The 23,680-nt window shown below is 41.9% G+C and overlaps 2 protein-coding genes across 10 annotated transcripts in view; both read left to right on the forward strand.

Moving 5' to 3' along the window:
• LOC311019025 (transcriptional repressor CTCF-like) overlaps positions 1-23,680 on the forward strand; it is a 198,267-nt gene that overhangs the window by 51,224 nt on the left and 123,363 nt on the right. The gene's annotated exons all lie outside the window — the stretch shown is intronic.
• The window catches only part of carmil2 (capping protein regulator and myosin 1 linker 2), a 206,229-nt gene continuing 184,570 nt past the window's right edge, over positions 2,022-23,680 (forward strand). For 8 of the 9 annotated variants that reach the window (XM_084018171.1, XM_084018176.1, XM_084018173.1 and 5 more), the window contains exons 1-9: positions 2,022-2,358; positions 6,578-6,681; positions 6,787-6,837; positions 6,965-7,024; positions 9,079-9,200; positions 13,947-14,044; positions 15,944-16,014; positions 17,184-17,257; positions 23,243-23,318. In XM_084018171.1, the coding sequence (XP_083874297.1) occupies positions 2,331-2,358; positions 6,578-6,681; positions 6,787-6,837; positions 6,965-7,024; positions 9,079-9,200; positions 13,947-14,044; positions 15,944-16,014; positions 17,184-17,257; positions 23,243-23,318 (684 nt within the window). In that variant the 5' untranslated portion in view covers positions 2,022-2,330. The remainder of the gene's footprint in view (positions 2,359-6,577; positions 6,682-6,786; positions 6,838-6,964; positions 7,025-9,078; positions 9,201-13,946; positions 14,045-15,943; positions 16,015-17,183; positions 17,258-23,242; positions 23,319-23,680) is intronic. The other variant, XM_084018177.1, reaches the window with a different exon arrangement.

Genomic DNA, 23,680 nt, shown 5'->3' on the forward strand with positions numbered 1-23,680 from the left:
AAAGCAGACACACAAGTGCTGACAATCAGTGCTGAAGGTCTGCAGGTAATTACTAGGACACGCCTCTCACACGGTTCTCAGCACTCAAGCTGTTGGTCACAATAATAATCAGAAACACAGGCAACAGATAGCATGCATATGCATACACATATACATATACAGTACATAAACATTTACATATAAAGAGTGAGTAATATAGTAGTAGTGCCTCTGAAATGAAACAAATAGTCAAGTCCAATTGGGGGTTAATTCATAGTGATCCTATTCTGAATTTTATTTTTTCTGAGCCACCTATGACTGTTCAAGAAGGCACCATCAATAAGAAACAAACTTGTAAGAAGTTACCTTCCAGGTCCTAAACAAAAAACATGGCTAGAAAAAGGGTTGTGGGGGACTTATAGGTGTGGTTCTTGCAATCATTGTGAGGGTGTCATTCAAAGCAAGGCATTTTGTGATCTGAGAACACAGAGAGAATTCAAAACTAATGGTTTTATTAACTGCAACTCTGAATATGTGGTCTACCGCCTACAATGCCCATGTGGGTGTTTCTATGTGGGCAGGACTAAAAGAAAACTAAAAGAACGGTTTTATGAACACAAATACGCAATCCGAGTCAACAACGAAGATTACCCTATGGCCAAACATTATAAAGAAACACACTGTTAAAATAATTTTTCCGTAAACGAATAAATTCACCCAAGGAGGAGATCGGAGACATAAGTAAAGTTGACGTCTGACTTTAATCTTGTACAAGAGGAGCAGTTACAGTGCAACAACGTGTGAGGATGCTACAGAGGAAGTGCTCAAATCATTGTTGTGACTTGAGTCTTTTAAAGGCACAGGAGATAACGCGTCATTGACAACATGTAATACAAGACATCATGTGCACAGGGCCCCTGATAACGGTTAGCTGTTCTGCAGGATAGCTTCAGGCCCTGTTTAGGTCATCAGTGGAAATACTAAAGTCATTAAAACACTAAAATCATGTGGTTATACAAAATTCTTATAACACACACCAGAGTGACCTGTCATCTTTGAGAATTCAGGGTATTTTAATTATCAAAAAATCAATACGTGGAGGTGACATTTTAAAACAGTTATTGCAACGTGAAACCTTTTGGATTTGGAGCTTTAAAGCAATGGACTATCCAGGACTAAATGAGGAGATAGATTATATAACTTTTCTGTGATTTTGCAACACTGGTTATAGTTTTACTGTGATTACTCACTCTTTATATGTAAATGTTTATGTACTGTATATGTATATGTATATGTGTATGCATATGCATGCTATCTGTTGCCTGTGTTTCTGATTATTATTGTGACCAACAGCTTGAGTGCTGAGAATCGTGTGAGAGGCGTGTCCTAGTAAAATTACCTGCAGACCTTCAGCACTGATTGTCAGCACTTGTGTGTCTGCTTTTCTTTTCCTTTTTAAGATCAGTTTCCTATCTGCTTCAGTATGCCCTGAAGAAGGCCCCATGCCGCTACGCGTGGGCATTTTAAAGTTGTCCATTAAGGACATGTCATTTTTGAAATAAAGACATTTTAATTAAGGAGTGCCTCGGCTATCAGAGATTTCTTTCTCTACACTGCCTCTAAGACATTCTACCTTGGACCGGAGAGCACCCAAATCAAACTCAAAAGGAATTGAGCACGCCATTCATCTTGAATCTGAACAGGTAATACTATTGTATTTAAATACTTACTACAATACTTAAATATACATTTGAATTATTTAAGTATTTGACCTGTAAAGGAGGATTAATGTTGATCTATTTAAAGCATGATTTGGTGCCTCCTGGTGGTGAGTTTTCTGATAAATTTGGTTACCATTGTTTTTTTCTCCTCAAGTGTAATCTCATCATCTTCAATCGCCTTGAGCAAGCTCGACTGTGCCCATTTCCTGACTGCTGACAGCAGTGCTCTACAGCAGCGTGGAACAGGATGTGTGCACCCGAGTTCATGAGCAAATCAAAGTGTGTGTGTGTGTGTGTGTGTCTCAGCATCTGTCTCTTCACTCTACATTTTGAGATTTCTGCTGCCACGTACCAACGCCTTCCTCTGGTCTCTTTAGCCAGCACTGGGTCATCACCTTTCTATAAGGATTGTTTTATTCACACTGGATTTATCTTTGTTTTTTAACATCTGAGTTCTTAACAGCATATGTTTCCTTCCTTTTGTATTGATGATGTGGTGTAAAACACTCGGATTTCAATCAGGATAGTCGACATCTGTGGTTGCTGGGACACTGGAGGAGCATTAAATTAAGCCAGTTTGCTTTTTGTGCATTTTTCCCATCAATACCTTTCTTTCATCAAGTCTAAAGTATGAACTCCGTATCTCAGAACCTAAGAGGTAAGATGACCCCTTCACAACAACGTCAAAGCTCGTTTTTCCTCAGAAACAATTGTATATACAATATGATAATACATTGGTGTAAAACATATTAAAGCCATCCGGTATTTTACCAATCCAACAGCTCTGTCATAGATCCTCCACCAAGGTTATAATGTTCAGGTTTAGGGAGGTGTTGAGTTTTGCTAAATTTGGAGACTCTACTTTGTGATGCTGAACTGTTAGGCACCATTTTACAGTTAGGGTACTTTTAAAGCCACAGTGGGTAATGTTGTAAGAAAATGTTTTGTTGCATTTGAGGAAATTCTCTTATCAACCAACAGCAATCAATATTTCAATTGCCTGTCCAAAAAGAGAAACACATCCGGTATCTGTGGTTGTCACAGTATTGTAATAAGCCTGTCCATTTAATTTGGCCTATCTGTGTGCACTAGAGCTTAGATCAGGCCCAGAAAATCAAGCCCGACCCTACCCGAGCCTGTGCACGTTATGTCCGAGCCCGGCCCAACACGTTAACTGTAGTTAAGAGCCTGAGCCTGAGCCTGAGCCTGATTTCAACCCGACAATTATTTTTAATGCATGCATAGGCTGTTGTATGTGCATATCTGTGGGAAGTGGGGGATGCAGCTGCACCACTACTCAGCCACAAAAATATCAAAATTATTTTGTAGGCTACGTTAGTGCTGCCGTGATTGTCATTGTCAGCATGTATGACCTTTCAGATTTCAGACAATGATGTCTTTTGATGTCTAAATTTGTATATAGCCTACTCAATAAATTATAAAATTGTATTAGGCATCTCTATTTTAACCGACCTGACCGAACGCGACATGAATATCATTATTTTATTTTATTTATCCTGTCTCCAAGCTCCATGTTGCACTTTAGCGTAACTCCTTTATTCTTTGATTTAGCTACACGGAGCAGAACTGTTATGAATGATGCGTGCGCATGTGTAGCATCTTTTTTTTTTTTTTACTTTGTGTAACTTTGTACACATTTGTTACGTAGTTCTACTCTGCTAAACATATAGCCAATAATAATTAATGTTTATGGCCTAGCTTTCTCCCCAGATTAGGCCAATAGAGCAATGATTAAAAAAAAGAAAAAAGAACGAACACGCTTGATCAAAGGCCCGGCCCGAGGGTAGTGGCGGGAAATATCGCCCTGACCCCTGGGTCGGGCTCGGGCTTGGGCAGAGAATCTAAACTCTAGTGTGCACTCTCTCCCTGCACACATTGGGCTGCTAGCTTCTGCAGTTATTATCTTAAAACCCAGAAATGAATAAGCATTTTGCACTTCCTGTTTCCTTGTCTCTTTGTCAGTGTGGGGGTTTTTTCTGGGGGGGGGGGGGAGTAGATGCCTGAAATAAGGTCTCTGGTCAGCCTAGCCTGGCATCCTGAAAATTATGTTCCTTCTGACGATTGCATTCACACTTCAAAAATCATAAAAGGGGTGTTTATTTTTGAAGATTGTCTTGCTGAACAAAAATCTAAAATCTAATGTTGATCGATCGATCGATTAATAGATACTTTAGTGATCCCGTGGGTCCCGTGTCTGAAAACTATTAAGATGCGGAGATGAGGGACAGATTGTGGCGAGCGATCACCGAGGAGTTTGGGGTCGGGGTCGGACTGCAGCCTGTTCAGGTCCGGTGGATCGCGGAGATGTGGGGTGCCGGTAGTGCTGCAACCTGGTCCTGAAGTCCACCTGGACCCGATCGGGATCGTTGAAAATAAAAATAGCAGTGAGGACGATGTAGTGATCGTCTCATTATTGAAAATTATTTTTTTTACAAAAAATGAGACGGCCACGGAATCCCCCTCCTGCTGGAGGACTCGTTCTTTTGGTTTTGTAAATTTTCGCAACGAATATGTATTAAAAAAATAATTATCCTGGTAATTTCTCTGCGTGAGACTTAAGAGCCGTTGGCGGAATCTGACATGTATTAATTATGCGTCAGGAACAACGTCATCAACGGCGCCGAAAGAAATCCCCCGAGTAGTGTCCGAAAGTGTTTTTTCATTTTGCCTTTGAGTCCACTATATAGTGCCCTCCATAGAACTCCCCTATATAGGGAGTAGGGAATGATTTCGGACACAGCGAGCGTCTTTGCAGCTTGTCTGTAGCCATAATGGTTATGTACCATAATCACGTGGCTTTGGATGGAGGCCTGAAATTATGGGCTGTCAATGAAGCCGACTTGGCTTTCTCACCTGATTTAGTGACTTTTCGAAGCATGGCTGCAAGATCCTTTCATCTGGAAAGATTAGGCACCACTGTTCTTGCTTATGAGGTTGGGTACTTCTTAATCTTGCTGGTTTGTCCAATGTTTCCATTGTTGTAGACTGCAATTTTTAATATTATGAGCATGTTGTTTCTTAGTTTATGGTCTTAAACATGTAAAATTATTGATATGATCCTAAAAGTTCAATGCCAAACACACGAATGAATGAATAATTTGACTGTTCATGATGCTGTTCAAATGGATAACTGTTAACCAGTTGTATAATAAATATGTATACAACAACTCAGTCTCACAGCAGTTTATGAAATAGAAATACATTTTTCTATTACATTTCATGTACAGGGGGCACAAATTGTCAATTTGTTCCTGTCTCCTGGCAATAAAACAATGTCAGGAATGTTTATTAGGATCCTTTTCCATGGTGGACACATGAATTAAATGCATAAATGTGACTATATAACATCCAGAGCTTGTGACATAGTATTAAATATTGAGATGAGTCCAACAACACAGGACTTTAACCACCAGACCAGTGTTGGACACCACGTGTCTCAAAGTTTTGTTGTGAAGGAACACTTATTGATGGTTTTCCTAAAACTAACCAAGAGGTTTTCTTGTCTAAACCTAACATTTTTTTTAGCCAATCCTAACTTATAGGGTTTGTTGTCTAAACCCAACGTTTGTTTTGCTGTCTAAAATTAGCATTGTGAGGTTTAGACAAAAAAAACAACAAACGGTTTTCTTATCGAAGCTTATCGTTGATTTTGCTGTCTTAACTTACATTGTGAACATAGCATTGTTTTTTGTTCTCCAAACCTAACGTTGGTTTTGGGGGGGGGGGGCTGGCCATTTTGAAGGCATCTCAAAATCGCATGTGTTTCTGTCTGAGGAGTAAGGAGAGATCTCTAAGTAAGAATGAGGAGGACAAATGAGAGCAACCTTCACTGAAAACAGTCAGCTCTGTGAATGCTGAGGTTTTTATCAGTGGTCCCCTGCCACCGATCCGGGAGAGGAGCTGAGAGATTCAGTAGACTGTTTTGGCTCAACAAATGGCACTCAACTGCATTTCTTGCTCATTCAATGCATTTTATTGACAATTTCAGCTTTTTCTGGGACTGCAGGCATCTTTTTAAGACAAACGGACTTTACCTAAATAAGATGGAAGCAAAGCTATTCATTACCAACATGTTTTACTACCAGCGTCATCCATCTGTCACCACTGCCAAGGACAAGAGCAGTCCACCTCCAGCCGTTCAGCCCAGCTATGACGCTGCTCACTTCCCCCCCTTATGGCCACCCCCTTTCCACCCTGACAGCAGTCCTGAATATTACTGAGACAGAAAAGGGTTCAGCAGTAGACCGCATTATCAGCTGGACACAGGGTCGCCTACATCAAAACATGGCACCTTCTGCATTCCTGTTGTGACTACCAAGAGAGTAAACATTGGGAAACTTGAACACACTGCTAACCTAAAAAATCTAGTTCCTATTCTCTCAAAATCAAAGTCCACCTCAAAGCCTGTCAAACTCTGGTCCTGAAAGGTGAAGCCAAAGCTGTAGTGCCCTAAACTGTCATTCTCTCTACTGGCCATCAGGGGATGACTCCTCTGGTTTTAAAAAGAAGTCAGATTACATGGAAGTCAATGAGAAAATTACCCTACTTCTCACTAAACATTGATAACTTGAGTATATGGTGTCAATCACTACTTTCAAGTCTTCAATCCAGAATTATGTTAATTTCGTAAATTATATTAAAGCCAGATGCAGAAATGTTGCTGCTCCTTTTGTCAGATACACCCGTTGCTCCTCCACAGTCTACATATGGTCATTTCCGTCACTGGTTGCAAAAATTCCAAGATGCCGACAGCCAAAATGCCAACCTTGAGGCTTCAAAACCGTAGTCCGAAATCCAATGAGTGATGTGAGTGATGGTCTTGGGTGACAGTGGTCCTGTTTGTTTCCATTAAGCAGATCAGATCTCAGAGCTGCTGAAGCCTCATAGAGTCTGTCTGGTGACGCCTGTCGTTCTGAACCACTCCAGTCAGCCATGTGGGAGATCGACCAACAGGTTTGTGGTGAGTGCAATATGCAACCCCCATGGTGTTCTTGTGTGTCTGTCTGTCAGTCACATATCTAATGTCTTGTCTCTCTCTTCTTCTCACCATGTCTCTCTGTTTTAGGTTCTGAGTCTGTGGAGAGGTTACCTGGTCATAAATAAGCAACCTGTCAGGGTAAATCACAACTCTTAAAGGGACAGGGTGCTTTTGGGCTACTTTCTACCAACAACATATTTCCTGTATACTTGGTCACTGTTTCTGGAAAAATACTAAATACCATCCACCTTCATTATGTGTTCAGGTGGAGAGCACTTTCAGCTACTTGGAGATTTGTTCTATCAACATTCACAGTTCCACACAGGTAGTCATTGTTTATCAAAACCATTCTTGTTTATAATATTACATTTTTTCCCATTTTCACTTGTTCATTTGTATGGAAATCTGTTTGAGTATATATTCCATATTCTTGGATTACGTGTCTTTTGACTTTACTTGCTAACTAATGATCCTTATAGACATATATGCCGACTAGTTATGGTAATTTTTTTCTATACCAGTTAAAAAAAATAGGTTCAAATTGTTTACAAGTTAACAAGTTATCTACATTGCTCTATACTATGCTCTCTATACTTGCTGAATGTGGCATTCAAATTTGATTATATCACAAATAGAACTAATAATAGACCTGATCTTGTTAACTAAAGTACTTGCAGTTCAAGGGTATGGAATAAATGCTCAATAAGCCTTCCATAATCCTGTGTTTTTATTCAGTCAAGCGCTGGATGCAATTTAAAGAAAATGAATTGATAGGATAGCAATGTCATTGTGAAATATTGTGAGATAAAATATTTAAATTAATATAAATGTAAAGGTAAAAAAATAGACTACAGTTACAGTGGCAAGAAAAAGTAAGTGAACCTTTTGGAATTTCATTGTTTTCTGAATAAATTTGTCATAAAAGGTGATCTGATTTTCATCTAAGTCAAGGGTATTGACAAATATATTGTGTCTAAAATTATAAAAAGTAAGTGAACCCTTAGAATTAATAACTGATGCCTGCCCCTTGGCAGTAATAACCTCAACCAGGCGCTTCCTGTAGCTGTGGATCAGACCTGCACAGTGTTGGGGGAATTTTAGCCCATTCTTCCTAGCAGAACTGTTTTAGCTCTGTCATATTCTTTAGACTTCTCATGTGTATGGCCCTCTTTAAGTCAATCCTAGCATCTCTATTGGGTTGAGGTCTGGGCTCTGACTTGGCCACTCCAAAAGCCAGATTTTGTTTTTCTGAAGCCATTCTGTTGTGACTCTGGTGTTTTTGGTCGTTGTCCTGTTGCATCACCCACCTTCCACACAGTCTCAGCTGACGTACAGACATTGTCACATTCTCCTGAAGAATTGTCTGATATACTTGGGAATTAATCTTCCCCTCAATGATTCCAAGCTGGCCAGGCCCTAATGCAGCAAAGCAGGCCCAAATCATGATGTTTCCTCCACCATATTTTATGGTTGGGATGATGTTTTCATGATGATATGCCGTGCCCTTTCCACGCCAGATGTAGTGCTGTGTGTTTTTTCCAAATAGTTTAATCTTAGTTTCATCAGTCCACAAAAAATTTGCCAATACCGCTGTGGAGTGTCAATGTGCTCTTTTGCAAACTTCTTACGTGCAGCAATGTTCTTTTTAGTAATCAGTGGCTTCCTTCGTGGTGTCCTGCCGTAGATACCCTGCTTGTTCAACGTTTTACGTATTGTAGACTCATGAACAAAGATGTTAGCCAGTTCCAATGATGCCTACAAATCTTTGGCTGTCATTCTGGGTTGTTTCTTTACCTCATTGATGAGTCTTCGTTGTGCTCTTGGACTGGATGCCCACTAGCAACAGTCCCAAAGTGTCTCCATTTGTAGATTGTTTGCCTAACCGGTACATTTCTAAAGTCTTTGAAATAACTTTGTTACCATTGCCAGCTTTATGTAACTCAACAATTCTTGATCGTAGATCCTCTGAAAGCTCTTTTTGGCGAGGCATGGCTCACATAAGCGTGTTCTTCTTGTGTAGAGCAAACTCCAAAGGTTTGAGAGGTTTTTATCAGTCAAAGTAGCTGTAGTCCACACTTCCAAACTTATCATCTTAACGCTTTTTTGAGGTCATTAACTCAAGGGTTCACATACTTTTTCCAAAAGCACTATGAGGTTTTTTTGGTTGTTCTCAATACATAGACAAGAAAGTTGACAAATATAATGTGTCTGAAATAATAACATGACATTTTTTTAATAACCTTGATTTAGATGAAGATCAGATCACATTTTACATACTTTTTCTTGCCACTGTATGTATGTTTTTTTATGTTGTATATATGTTTTACGGTTTTGAATGTTTATTGTTTTCATACATTAAATATTATGTGTGTGTTGCAGATTGTGTTGGAGACAGACAGGCAGACTCTGTCTCTCAATGTTTTCCATATGGAGGATCTTGAGGCCATGGTCAGTCACATGACCACCTCACTAAAGAGGATCTTCCCTGATTCATCTCCAGAGTGGGTCTCACCAAATATGCTCTATAAAAAGATGCATTACAAGCTCCACCAATGTTTTGTACTATTTAATACAACTAGATGTGTCTAGATGCCACTGCCTCAGCCAGGAGTCTCCTAAGTGGGTGTCGTCTGCCGTGATTGCTTTTATGTCAACTCACATTGACATAAATGCATGGCTTTATGGACAACAATGGTTGAATGTGTCCAGAACGATGAATCACATTTTTTGGGTGAAACTGAAAATTCTGTGACGCCATTGGGCCCAAAAAGACTTGCTGATTTTTCATGTAGTGTAATCATTTCAGTTTGTCGAATATTTAGTATTTTTTTTATAACTAAATACCTGCAAAACTAATGATATTGGGTCTCATTCTGAAACGTGAGCAGAACTAATTTGTGTGTAAACTGTTCGCCGAGGGAAATGTACGTGTTTCGGGATTCATCAACAACTACGGGTTGTCTAGGCTACATCTTGAATAATAATAATAACTTAAATAGGATAGGTTGTCTGTTCTTGGGCCCTAATTCAAGCTACAAGCAGCGAGTCGAGTACTGGGGCCGATTCCCCGTTGCTCGACACCTGCCGGTTGAAGTGTGTCAGACTTTTAACCAATTTCAGACGCAGCACAACTGTGTTAATATTCACTTCCTGCATCGACTAGGTGGAGCCAAACAATTCTCCCCAATCTCACATCATGTCTCAGTATACAAGGTGCACACCAGACCCTGAATATTTCATAAAAATCAGACAATGACAGTGGAACAAGGCATACTATCTGGCGGAGTTCTGACCGTGTGTCAATATTGACAAACAGACATGTTCAGGGCAGGACTATGATGAAACGTGAAGTTTTGGAGCAGTCAAATAATTGACATCAGGTGTTCCATGGCCACAGGTGTATAAAAGCAAGCACCTAGGCATGCAGACTGTTTCTACAAACATTTGTGAAAGAATGGGTCGCTCTCAGGAGCTCAGTGAAGTCCAGCGTGGTTGTGTGATAGGATGCCACCTGTGCAACAAGTCCAGTCTTGAAATGTCCTCGCTAAATATTCCACAGTCAACTGTCAGTGGGATTATAACAAAGTGGAAGCAATTGGGAACAACAGCAACTCAGCCAAGAAGTGGTAGGCCACACAAAATGACGGAGCGGGGTCAGTGGATGCTGAGGTACATAGTGCACAAAGGTTGCCAACTTTCTGCAGAGTCAATCGCTATAGACCTCTAAACTTCATGTGTCATTCAAATAAGCTCAAGAACAGCGTAGAGAGCTTCATGGAATGGGTTTCCATGGCTGAGCAGCTGCATCGAAGCCATACATCAGCAAGTGTAATGCAAACCGTCGGATGCAGTGGTGTAAAGCACACCGCCACGGGACTCTAGAGCAGTGGAGACGCGTTCTCTGGAGTGACGAATCACGCTTCTCCATCTGGCAATCTGATGGACGAGTCTAGGTTTGGCAGTTGCCAGGAGAACGGTACTCGTTTTTCAGGAGCTGGGCTTGGCCCCTTAGTTTCAGTGAAAGGAACTCTGAATGCTTCAGCATACCGAGAGATGTTGGATTCCATGCTCCCAACTTTGTGGGAACAGTTTGGGCCCCTTCCTGTTCCAACATGTCCGTGCAGTAGTGCACAAAGCAAGGGCCATATCGACATGGATGAGAGAGTTTGGTGTGGATGAACTTGACTCAACCCGATAGAACACCTTTGGGAAGAATTAGAGTGGAGACTGAGAGCCAGGACTTCCCGTCCATCATCAGTGTATGTCCTCACAAATACCCTTCTGGAAGAATGGTCAAAAAGTTCCATAAACACACTCCTAAACCTTGTGGAAAGCCTTCCCAGAAGAGTTGAAGCTGTTATATCTGCAAAGGGTGGACCAACGTCATATTAAGCCCTGTGGATTAAGAATGGGATGTCACTTCAGTTCATATGCGAGTCAAGGCAGGTGAGCAAATACTTTTGGCAATATAGTGTATGTTGCAATTTTAATGATGCTTGATGAGGCCCAAAGGTTATGGGGATATGGGTATTGAATTCCAGAGCCCCGCTCCTCTCATCTTCAATATCTTCTGATTGGTTATATTATTATACAAACCCTTTTGATCAGCTTGCTGTATTGATGTGTATTTTACTAATCATCGACATTATGTCATTATTTACGTTTATTGTAATAAAGTAACAACAAAGTTTTTTGATTTGGGTGCATACCACTGTAGTAAACCAGGCAATATATGGCTTGCTATTCGCAATGAATACAGATTACTTAAATTCACTGAGGACCTCTTGGTAATGTTACAAAGTCAGACAGGATGCTGTTTGATTAGCTGGTGTATCTGGGACTTCCACAACATGCACCAAGCAGCAATAGTGTTTATTTCGGCCATGAATGATGATACATTGTTGGTGACTACATGGAGATAAGCCCTCCTCTCGTCCGACGCATCTAGCCCCGCCAATGTGAATAATCACAACTGAACCTGTGGCCAAACTAAACTAGCGCAAGTGACACTACATGAAAATTCACTTTGCATTTACATTTAGGGCATTTAGCAGACACTTTTGTCCAAAGCGATTTTCAATGAGTACATCTCATCTAAAAAGTCACGGAGAGGACTGGGTGGGCGATAGATCACTATGATGTTGGGTTTGAAAGGAAGGGTGACTGAAACGGCATGGAATTCAAGTGCAGATCGGGGTAGGTGGTCCAGGGGAAGGACCTGGTAGGACCACCTGGATAAGATAAGGAGTCCAGTTCCTCCTCCTCGACCTGTTTGTCTTGGGGAATGTGAAAACGAGTAGGCAGTTGAGAGGCAGAGAATGGTGGGTAGCAGAGATTGGGTGGGTTACAGCCTCGACCAATGGGTCTCGGGCAAAATCTTCTCTGGTTTGATGTCCTGACTGGGATAGGACACATGGCTGTGATGGGAGATGGTTAAGATGTTATGCCTACCTCAATGGACTTCCTTGATGGACCGCAGATTGACTCCTTTGTCTTTGTTCAACTGTCTAGACTCCCGCAGATTGACTCCCTTGTCTTTGTTCAACTGTCTTCGTTCGGCTGTCCTGGCACTGCAGTTGACACTGTAGTGACAAGCTCTTAAGTGCTTAGTTTACCTCATGCAGGTTTAGCCCCTCCCTCCAATCAAGTCTATTCACTACAGCTGAGATGGCTGTAACTAGGTAATTACCCACTCAGTATGAACAGCTTCACAAGAATTTAAACAACAAGCTATCTAGACAAGACTAAATATTACAACTAGCTCTACTCACAGAATGCCTAAACCCCATATCTACAATTACTTTCTGACTTACCAACAAGATACAAAGCAGCTTCCTTCCTTTCTTCAGACAAAATGTAATTAGTAGGCAAAATTAATGTGAACAGTTTAGCTAGCTAACATTATAAGTGCAACTTTTTGAGCATCAATAGATTTGTCTGCCTTGAGTTTTTCTTTTGTATGGAAACCAGGTTTTTCCACCAAATATAGAAGATGTCCGTCCAACGTAACCGAGTCCATTTAGTTCGATCAGTATGGTGAGTACGGCTCAGGAAACTGACCACATTGCTAATTGTTAGCTTATTAAGGCAGCCTGTATTCTGCTGGAAAACATGATCCACACGTGACAGTGCTAATACAAAACTGTCACTTTCTGCTTCAGTTTGGCTCCGCCCACAAAATATGTAATCGTTGTTTACGAACACAAAAAGGGTGTAAAAGGTGAAAAATCACTTAAGATTTCAAATTAAATTCAAATTGGCTGACTTGTTGGCTTCAGGCTATTGGTCCAAGAGACATCTCGGCATATTCTATGCAACTACAAAATGTTATACATGTACGTCAAAACTATAGGTGGGGGCTTTTACTATGATCAGCTTGGTCTAGAATTGGATCAACGGCTGCACGGTGGCCTCACAGTGGGCAGCTGAGCCGGGGTTTGATTCCCGGCTTAGGGTTCTTCTATGTGGAGTTTGCATGTTCTCCCCGTGTGAGTGTGGGTTCTCTGGGTTTTCTGGCTTCCTCCCACAGTCCAAAGACATTAATAACAAAGACGTTAATTGATGACTCTAAAGTGGATGGATGAATTGGATCAACGGTGTAAGAGGAGTTTCCAAAAACGTGTTTTTCCACAAAATTCCAAACTGCAGAAAACTATTCTCGCCGGACTATAATAGTGCCAATGGCAATTTTTAGAGCACACTCAGCTGCATGTGTGCCAAATTTGGCCTTAAACCTGTAAGTCAGAGTGTCTGAATAGGAGACCCTTAAAATATAAAATATTCATCAGTCATTGTAATGTTCAGGCCACCAAAAATGTGATCAATTTGCATAATACTAATAATAAATTGTCTGTGCTCGGGCCCTATAAATCACAAAGTTGTTGTTTCAGAAAGTAATTGAGTGCCAGATTAGAGTGGTACAGTAACAAGATAACATTGTCTGGTTCATTAAGCCACAGTACTTAAAATAACTTTAATCTATGCGTTGGAGAAATGTTTCTCTCTCCCTCTCTCAGGTGACTTATGTGCAAATCTCCTCACAGATGTTTCATGAATGAGACCCATTGTGTTAGTGTTCATAACCATTAATCACATTAGCATGCTAGTATGTCAAGCTAAAATGATGAACAAAGTGAACATGGCGATGTTTGCATTTAGCTCAAATTACCATGGCTAGCATGACTGTAGATGCTTTGCCTTGTATGTGTCAGTCTTTAGCAGTATATTTCTTGTCTTTCAACCCTCAGAAAGCTGTTAAAGACGATTCCTCCAGGTCTCCATGAGAGACTTCTCACACTGACTGATGTGATAGAGGAGCAGCTGGGTAGTTGGTCTGGCTCCTGTGGTGTGTGCCCTTTGTTTACAGTACATAATCATGTCATACTCTGATACAGCTGAAGGTGACCATCACATGTTATTAACAACTGGGCCCTCATTTATAAAGCTTGCGTACGCACAAAACGGGGCTGGAAACATGTGCACGCCACTTTCCACGCAAATGTTGTGATCTATAAAAACCAAACTTGACGGGAAAGTGTGCGTACTCGTAAGCAAACTCTGAGGCATGCGTACCGGTACGCACATTCTGGAGACTGGAAGGGAATCAGCAGTAAACGTGAGAAGAACTATATATTTTTGATGACTCGCACACATTTAATTACACTCCATATCATACGTTAGATCTGCGTTATCATGAGGAACTCCAGCAATGTTTTTGACGCTTTTAATGAGTGATAGTTTTTTTCATATTAACACCTTCTTTTAAAATCTGACTTGTATCTTAAATCAAAATAATTTTGAAATATTGAATCAGCGCTGTAACCGCAGGAGGAGGAGACGGCCCAAATGCATGTAATACAGTATACAATAAATACCTTCCATTAGATCACTGTAGAACACAGCGGGAATAACTAAATATTCTCCTTATTTATGTACATATATCATCAACGCACATACATACAGCCATTAAGCCATCGTATAATTGTTACACTTATCCTCGTTTTTAAACCACCAGAGCGCAGAGGAAATGCGCTATAATGAGTGGCACGCTCGTGCGCGCTCAGTCGTGGAGCGTGGAGAGCGCAAATTTATCGATGACCCCGAGCCACGTCCCACTGACCGACTGGAGGGTTATCAACAGGGCGCAAGAATCCGTGAGGATGTTATGCGTTTGTAATATAAAGAAGACAACAATCAATGTTCATTGTAAACGTATTCTTCTATTAATCACAGTGCGCGTTTGCCGTAGCTCATCTGCAACGTTGTTGATGGCGGTGATTGTGTCTCGCTGAAGTTGCAAGACGGCATTAGTGAGCACTCGACCGCTTGATGTGCCATGCGCCCCGGGGTGCGCTGCTGCTTTGCGCCGGACCCGGACGCTGTGCCGAGGGCCCGTCACCGTCACCCTCCTCACATCACCCTCCTCACCGTCACTCTCCTCTACGCCACACGCTGCAGACTCTGGAAGGACAGAAACTATTTAACGTTTTGTTATATATAAAAGTTTAAAATCTGTTCACCCTTATACCTCTGGTCTCAGTCGCGTCTGTGTCTCCCTCCTTTTCGGACACGATCCCCGTCAACGTCACATCAAAATCAAACTTCCTCAAATACTCTAGCAATACATTAAATCTATGTTAGGAGCGGAAAGATGTCATTTACCTTCAGATCACCGTCCGCTCCGTCCCACTGACGCCGTTGACAGCAGCAGCGATGTGTTGCCACTCGCACTGCGTCTTTTTCTTCGTGATCCCGCTGCTGTGGCCACTAAATTAAATTATTGTCCGGGCCTCCACCTCCCCAACAAGTGTCTCTTTCTCCGTTTCTGAAAAGTAACGTTTCTTCGCTATTTTTCTGACCTGTCGCCGTGATTCACCACACGGAAACGATTGCATGCCGGCTCATTAACATAGTAAAATGTGGGCGTGTACAGGGCGGGATTCAGGTACGCACACTTGTAGGTGATCCTGTGATTTATAAAGGGAACATTGCGTACAGCTTGCGTGCGCACAGTTTTATAAATCAGATTTTTTTTTGGCGCACGCAAACTTTGGCTTTTTGGCGTACGTACACTTTTAGTAAGGATCCTACGCACAGTTTTATAAATGAGGGCCCAGGTGATTTGAAGATGTATCGAGAAGTATTAATTTCGATTAATAGGCTACATGGATCCAGATGAGCCTTGATATTTTTGTTTCTCAAGGTTGCTCATGTATTTCAAGATAAATAAGTGTTTGTTCCACAGGAGGATTCTCTGATACCTACGCTGCTCTGTGTGACTTCAATGAGATGCCGTTTAGAGAGGAAATTCAGTGGGTAAGTCAAAACTGTACTGCAACCTTTACTACATGTGTCTGGCACCTTGTATGAAATCGCAGCACCAACCCTTGGGTTACGAGGCTACAAGCAACGAGCTGATTCGGAACAATATAAGCAACAAACAATTCATGTGCTTGACCTGCTACGTCAGTCCGCTATCGCGAGAAGATAGAGCAGAGGAACAGAGCCTTTGGTGATCCCGGAATATATAGATGTTCACGGGTCACCCAGGTGTCACAGGTGACAACCTGCGCATGCGCGAGATGGAAGCATCCAGCGCTTAAGCACCGCCTCTGGCGGTCAGCAAGAATGAAATAAAACAGGTTTTCTCTGGTCTCTACACCTATAAACTGGTCCTCCCTGAGCCTGTCAACTCCCAGGATGAGGAAAACAAGCGACTCCTGCATGGTCTCTGCAGCCCACCCAGGTGCAGGCACAGAACCAGCCTGTTCTCACTAGAGCTCATTTGAGCAACTTTTAGACAGCTGAAATTCAAGACCACGGATGGGTTTGGGGCAATGCATATCGAAAAAAGTGTTGTTGGACCTCTGACAGCTGTGTGAAATTGATGAAAAACAGTATAATATGGTATCTTGAAGTACCCGAACCACCTGGACTCCCGAGCCCAGTGCTGCACCCCTTCCTGGGGGAAGACCAGACTAAAACAGGGAGAGAAAGTGCACAACAAAAACAAAACTGACAACCCTGACATTACCACTTATTATAACCATATCCAGCAAGCTAGTGTTTAGTATTAGCAAATAGCATTAGTGTTAGCAATTAGCATTACTGCTATTTATTAGCAACTATATGTTAAAGTAATGTAAACTAACCCCAGTGGTTTATGTGGTGCTTTTTATGTTCTGTAATTGCAACATGGAATTGCAAGCTAGCTAGCTAGCTAGCTAACTAGCGGCCCTTCAATTAGTAAAAGTGAACAACTGATATCTTTGGTGATGCTAATTCCACAGAATAGTCCTGTATTGTAAGCACAATAGATGTGACTGGACCTGTCTCTCCACCTGCACATGTTGATATTTTTTTTTATATTCTAGAGACATTACTTGAATTTCCAGGCTAAACTGGGTCTCTTTTGGTGGCTCTTGGCAATAAGCAAATTTGATCATCTGTGCATAACAATCATGCTCAGCTAACTGTTTTGGCAGGATGTTGACAACATCTACCACATCAATAACAGTAGAGAGTTCAACCTGCAGGACTTCAGCGACTTAGACAGCAGGTAAGATACAGAAGAATGTTTCATCTTATCTTAATGGTGGGTCCATTATTTTTGTTTTGTTTTGAAGGTTTGTATATGATTCTTTAGCTTCAAAGTTATTATTAATGAGCTCTTACTAGCAAAAATATAATTAGAAAAAGTGAAACTAAATAAACAAAAGAGGAAATAAGAGAAAAAAATTAAAAGAATAAAAATGAAGAGACAATAGGAGAAGCGATGAGCTTTTTTCTCTCTCGCTGTTTTATGCTAAACCCAGAGTCCCGTAGAGATGTCAGATGATATATAATTATTTTACTTTTAATATATTATATTATTGCATCTGCTATGCATAATAAACACATCAATCACAACAATCACCCCTATGGTCAGTGTATGAGCCATTTCTGTGTTTTGGTGTGTCTGTATGGGGCCAGTAGGCGTCCTCAGTGCACCAGGAAGGGGGGTTACATAGGTGGGAACTAGTGTTTCCGGGTTCAGGTGTTGTTAGTCAGAAGAGCATACAGTTTTCGACCGCTCTGCTCCGCCACGCTACAGCAGGCGAGTCGTATTTGGTGAATGGTGCATTATGGACTATTGTTCACACTGGTAACGGATGTTGTGCATCGTTATGGTGAGAAAAATAAAGAAGCATTGCAAAGTAACCAACCAGGAAGTCGTCTGTCTTCTTCAGTGGCTGGCAAGCGCGTCAATCTAAGTTAATCCGTTCTATGCAGCCCCTCAGTGGCTTTAAGCTTTACCCCCAATTTCCACTGCATACGTCTCCGCTGCGTTGCGTTCCGGGAGTCCGCGTTCCGGGAGTCCGCGTTCCGGCAGTCCGCAGCTCTCCGCAATAAATACGGAGGACTTCTATTTCTGGCGGATGCCGAACCCTGGTGCAGCAATTCAGCACAGAGCAAATATAGCGAAACAGGAAGTTCGGTACATACTCAACAATAAAACATCCGGTTACTTTTCAAAATAAAACACTTGTTTTAATAAAACCTCTTGACGATGGATCATATCTCAGTTAACTACGTCACAAAAATGTCAGAATGGGCGGGGCCAGGTACGGAGTCAACAGGTCAGAGTTCTTTAACCGCAGTCTCGCGCGATTACGTAATTATCGCGAGAACTCCCCGGTCTCGCAACGTCACAGTCGTCCTACCGGACTGCGCCCTGGCGGACTCAAACGCATCCTGAGGGGATTGGCGGACGGCGGAAGGCAGACCGAAGCCGGATCGGAGACGCACCGCAGCGGAGACGTATGCAGTGGAAATTGGGGGTTAGGTTTAGCCTCTACAGTCAGAATTGTCTCTTTACATCATATTACACATAATTTTCACACAGTATGACCTGACGAACAAATGGAAACATAAATTTAGACATTTCTCTATGACCTTATATTCTTTTGTAGAATTGTAAGGAAATTTGATTAATGAGCTATTCATCTCTGGCCACAGGATGTAGTAGTGCTCCATGGAACAACACACTATTAAACCCATTAATTTCCCATTTTCCTGCTACGACGACAGAATTTCGCCAGTCTGTATAAAATGTTGTGTTAACTGTTACTGATGTATTTCAACTTTTGTTTTACAAACTGATATTTATTATTTAGTTGATGTGTAGGCTGAGTCCGTCCTATGCGGTGGCGGCGCTTCTTGACGCGGCGGCGGCGACGGTAGTTTGCGAGTCCTCGGCGGCAGCGGGGGACGCGATGAGTCGGTTGAGTCCAGACGAGAGTGGGGCGTAGCAGTTATCCTTCTCGCTGATCAACTCGAATGGAGAAAACAGTTCGTGTTCCTTCCTTCTGCGGGCAACAATAGAATCGCGTGGATTGGCAATTTAGTCAGCTGACTACAGACAAGAGCGGGGCTCTGGGTAGCTGGGATAAAGGAACCGTTTGTGTTCCTCTTCTGCAGGCAAACAAAGAATTTCACAGTTGTGGCGATCTTCTCAGGATCCAAAAAGAAAATAAGACGAAAAAGGCGAGTCGCGGAAAAGGGGGAAAACAGTCTGTCTCTCGTCCAGCGAGTTTGGGGGAAACACTGTTAAGACAAAGGAAACGCTGCAGACGTTAAAAGTTCGCCTCCTGTTGCAGCGGTGTGCTGCGGTGGAGGAGCTCACCCCCTGTTGCAACGTTGTGTCACGATGGAAGAGGAAGTTTTAAGGTAGCGCAGTATATAAACCCATACAAACCTTGTAATTTAAATACATCACATTAGCAATAAAAAATGATAACTGAAATCTGCACACCGACTCACCACCCCCGCCCTTAGCAAACCCCATTTCACCAGTATGTGGACGGAAGAATTTGTGTTTGGTCTCTAGAAAATGTATTGTTAATGGAGTGAATTATGTAGCTGAATCTGTGGGCACCTCACTGTAATGATGGTGAGATGAAGCCTCATGAAACATCAAAGCCTCTCAGCCAGATTAACCACCAAAGTGGCTTGACCCCAAAGCTTCAAATACACTCAACAAAAATATAAACGCAACACTTTTGTTTTTGCTCCCATTTTTCATGAGATGGACTTAAAGATCTAAAATTCATTCCAGATACACAATATTACCATTTCTCTCAAACATTGTTCACAAATCTGTCTAAATGTGTGATAGTGAGCACTTCTGCTTTGCTGAGATAATCCATCCCACCTCACAGGTGTGCCACATCAAGATGCTGATCTGACATCATGATTAGTGCACAGGTGTACCTTATACTGCCCACAATAAAAGGCCACTCTGAAATGTGCAGTTTTGTCTCACAGCAAAATGCCACAGATGCCACAAGCATTGAGGGAGCGTGCAATTGGCATGCTGACAGCAGGAATGTCAACCAGATCTGTTGCTCGTGCATTGAATGTTCATTTCTCCACCATAAGCCGTCTCCAAAGGCGTTTCAGAGAATATGGCAGTATATCCAACCGGCCTCACAACCGCAGACCACGTGTAACCACACCAGCCCAGGACCCACATCCAGCAGGTTCACCTCCAAGATCGTCTGACACCAGCCACTCAGACAGCTGCTGAAACAATTGGTTTGCATAACCAAACAATTTCTGCACAAACTGTCAGAAACCGTCTCAGGGAAGCTCAACTGCATGCTCGTCGTCCTCATCGGGGTCTTGACCTGACTCCAGATCGTCGCCGTAACAGACTTGAGTGGGCAAATGCTCACATTCGATGGCATCTGGCACGTTGGAGAGGTGTTCTCTTCACGGATGAATCTCGGTTTACATTGTTCAGGGCAGATGGCAGACAGCGTGTGTGGCGTCGTGTGGGTGAGCGCTTTGCTGATGTCAATGTTGTGGATCGAGTGGCCCATGGTGGTGGTGGGGTTATGGTATGGGCAGGCATCTGTTATGGACGAAGAACACAGGTGCATTTTATTGATGGCATTTTGAATGCACAGAGATACCGTGATGAGATCCTGAGGCCCATTGTTGTGCCATACATCCATGAACATCACCTCATGTTTCAGCAAGATAATGCACGGCCCCATGTTGCAAGGATCTGTACACAATTCTTGGAAGCTGAAAATGTCCCAGTTCTTGCATGGCCAGCATACTCACCGGACATGTCACCCATTGAGCATGTTTGGGATGTGCTTGACCGGTGTATACGACAGCGTGTACCAGTTCCCACTAATATCCAGCAACTTCGCACAGCCATTGAAGAGGAGTGGACCAACATTCCACAGGCCACAATTGACAATCTGATAAACTCTATGCGAAGAAGATGTGTTGCACTACATGAGGCAAATGGTGGTCACACCAGATACTGACTGGTTCTGAGTCCCCAGACCCCCAATAAAGCAAAAAAAATGCACATTTCAGGGTGGCCTTTTATTGTGGACAGTCTAAGGCACACCTGTGCACTAATCATGATGTCAGATCAGCATCTTGATGTGGCACACCTGTGAGGTGGGATGGATTATCTCAGCAAAGCAGAAGTGCTCACTATCACACATTTAGACTGATTTGTGAACAATGTTTGAGATAAATGATAATATTGTGTATCTGGAATGAATTTTAGATCTTTAAGTCCATCTCATGAAAAATGGGAGCAAAAACAAAAGTGTTGCGTTTATATTTTTGTTGAGTGTAAGTACACTAGGGACACCTAGTGGTAAATGAAATTATGAAGAAAGTAAAAGAGTTTCCACTCAACCTAACATGAGATATTTGCTTCATGTGCCGATACAACATCAAATCATCTGAGAATTAAAGTCATCTTGGTGTTACATGTGTGTGAGTGTGCCTTTCATAAATAGTTCCCGAACTCAAGGTAGAAAATAAGTCATTCGGTAAAATTCAGACCTGGATTTGAACCTACAACACTTTGATAATGTGTCTCATTCCTTAGCCACTACACCACCATTGCCTATTTGAAACATGAGATAGTGCTAATACTGATAATGATGTATAGTAATACTCATTTGTAATAGAAGTAATGGATCCATGGAGGTGGGTCACTGCAACTCAATCCTGGATTTGAACATGCAACACTTTAACAAGTCCAAATTCTTACCACTACACCACTGCCTCTTTGTAGTATGAGCAGCAGTAGTAATAATTACAATAATGATGTATAATAATAATGATTAAGTGACATATTGGTCAAAGTGGTAGGCCTACACTGCAATTCCAACTTGGATTTGAACCTACAATGTTTTTATATTGTGCCCATTTTTATAATGATGTATAAGAATAATGATAAACCCACAAGTTAGTATTCGTGTATGAGGCATCTTTATAGTCGAAATGTCCCGCCAATTGTAAAGCCCGAAATGTAGCATAGCTCGTCATACGCAACGTAATTTTGCCGAGGTGAATCAGATCTCAACACGGAGCTTTGTTGGGGGAGGAGCCAAAATACTCGAGACATGACGGCGCTTCCTCAATTCTCAGTGCCTTGCCATGTCTCCCTGTTGCCGGTATTGTGCATGTGTGTGTATGTGGGTGCGTGGGTGTGTGGGTGTGTGGGTGTGCGTATGGAGGGTGGGAGGTGTCTACTTTATTGTTTTTATTTTTGTGTAAAGCACTTTGTGCTGCGCACTCAGTGTATGAGAAGTGCTTTATAAATAAAGATTGATTGATTGATTGATTGATTGATGCCTCTAAACCTCGACGCAAACCATAACATCACTACCTCACTGTTCGCTGTGTTGTTACGTAAATAAATTAAGTTGACTGAACTGAACTGTGTTGTGGTTGTTTATATACATTTGCTTAGTCAAACGCGTTGGTCGCTATTGAAGTAGTGAGATGTCAGCTGATATGTGTTGCATGCTGGGAAATGTAGTGTGGCTATTAGGGTAAGTGTGACGGTATGTGTGTGAATTTCAGGGGAAAATGGTAGGCTCTGGGAAAAGGAGATCCTCGCTTTAAACACTAACGTTACCTATTGTTAGCAATATCACACTGGCTGGTCAGCTTACATTATCCAAGCAAGCGTAGCTACTAATTGCTGCTGTTATGAATATTATTAGTAGCTTGCTTAACTAAACAGCTAAGAAATGTATAGTTAGTTTGCAACAAGGTGAAATATTTGAATAGTGAAACTTACCAGGATCAGTAACATTAGTAGAAGTCTGCAGCAACGCATCATCCACCATTGCCTCAAGCATTAGCCCTGCCCCCAGCCCCTGATGTGGAGCAAAACTTGGTTCATGAACAGTTCAAGGCCAGCAAAAAGTTGGTACCACTCTGGAAACAGTTTTCCTGGCCGAGAGACGGTTCTCTGTCTGAAACTCAAATAACTGGTTCGAGATTAGGCACCTGCTCCAAACCAGCCCCTCAAAATGCCTTGGTGGAAAAGGGGTAGGGCCAACATCGACATTATTCACAACTGTATTCATTAGCTTACTTTGGTATCCTACATCACTTCTTTTTGCCAATAGCCAAGTAGGCGTTTCTATTTGAAAACCCCAGAAAATACCAGATGAACCTGTCCTTGAACTAACCTCTGTTATATTCTGTTTAAATACCTCTCTTTTCCTCTCAGGGATTTGGCTTTAGCAGTTGCAGCTCTGTCTTTCAACCAGTGGTTTACCAAGATCAACTGCAAAGACCTCAAACTGGTAAATGATCTTATTGTTTCTGTTGTTAGAGACTGGTGAAAGAGTTGATCCCATGCTTCTAAATAAAGGTGTCAGTTGCAAGTAAAAAATACCTTAAAACATGGCGGCAAGTTCCTGTTCTGAAAAGTAAAGCCAGTGTTTGTATCTTCAATTTGGGTTCTCTGTACTACTCATCATCATTGTGATGGAGAGGTCTTAAACTGCTCAAAAAATTAAAGGGAACACCTAAACACCACATGCTAGTTCTCAATGAATAACATATTCCAGTTGGAAATCTTTATTCATTACAAAGTGCAATTCCTTGACAACAAAACAACATAAAGGATGATTAATGAAATCAAAATCCTCATCTTATGGAGGCC

This window comes from Eutrigla gurnardus (assembly GCF_963514095.1).
Source record: "Eutrigla gurnardus genome assembly, chromosome: 9".
NCBI classification, from domain to species: domain Eukaryota; kingdom Metazoa; phylum Chordata; class Actinopteri; order Perciformes; family Triglidae; genus Eutrigla; species Eutrigla gurnardus.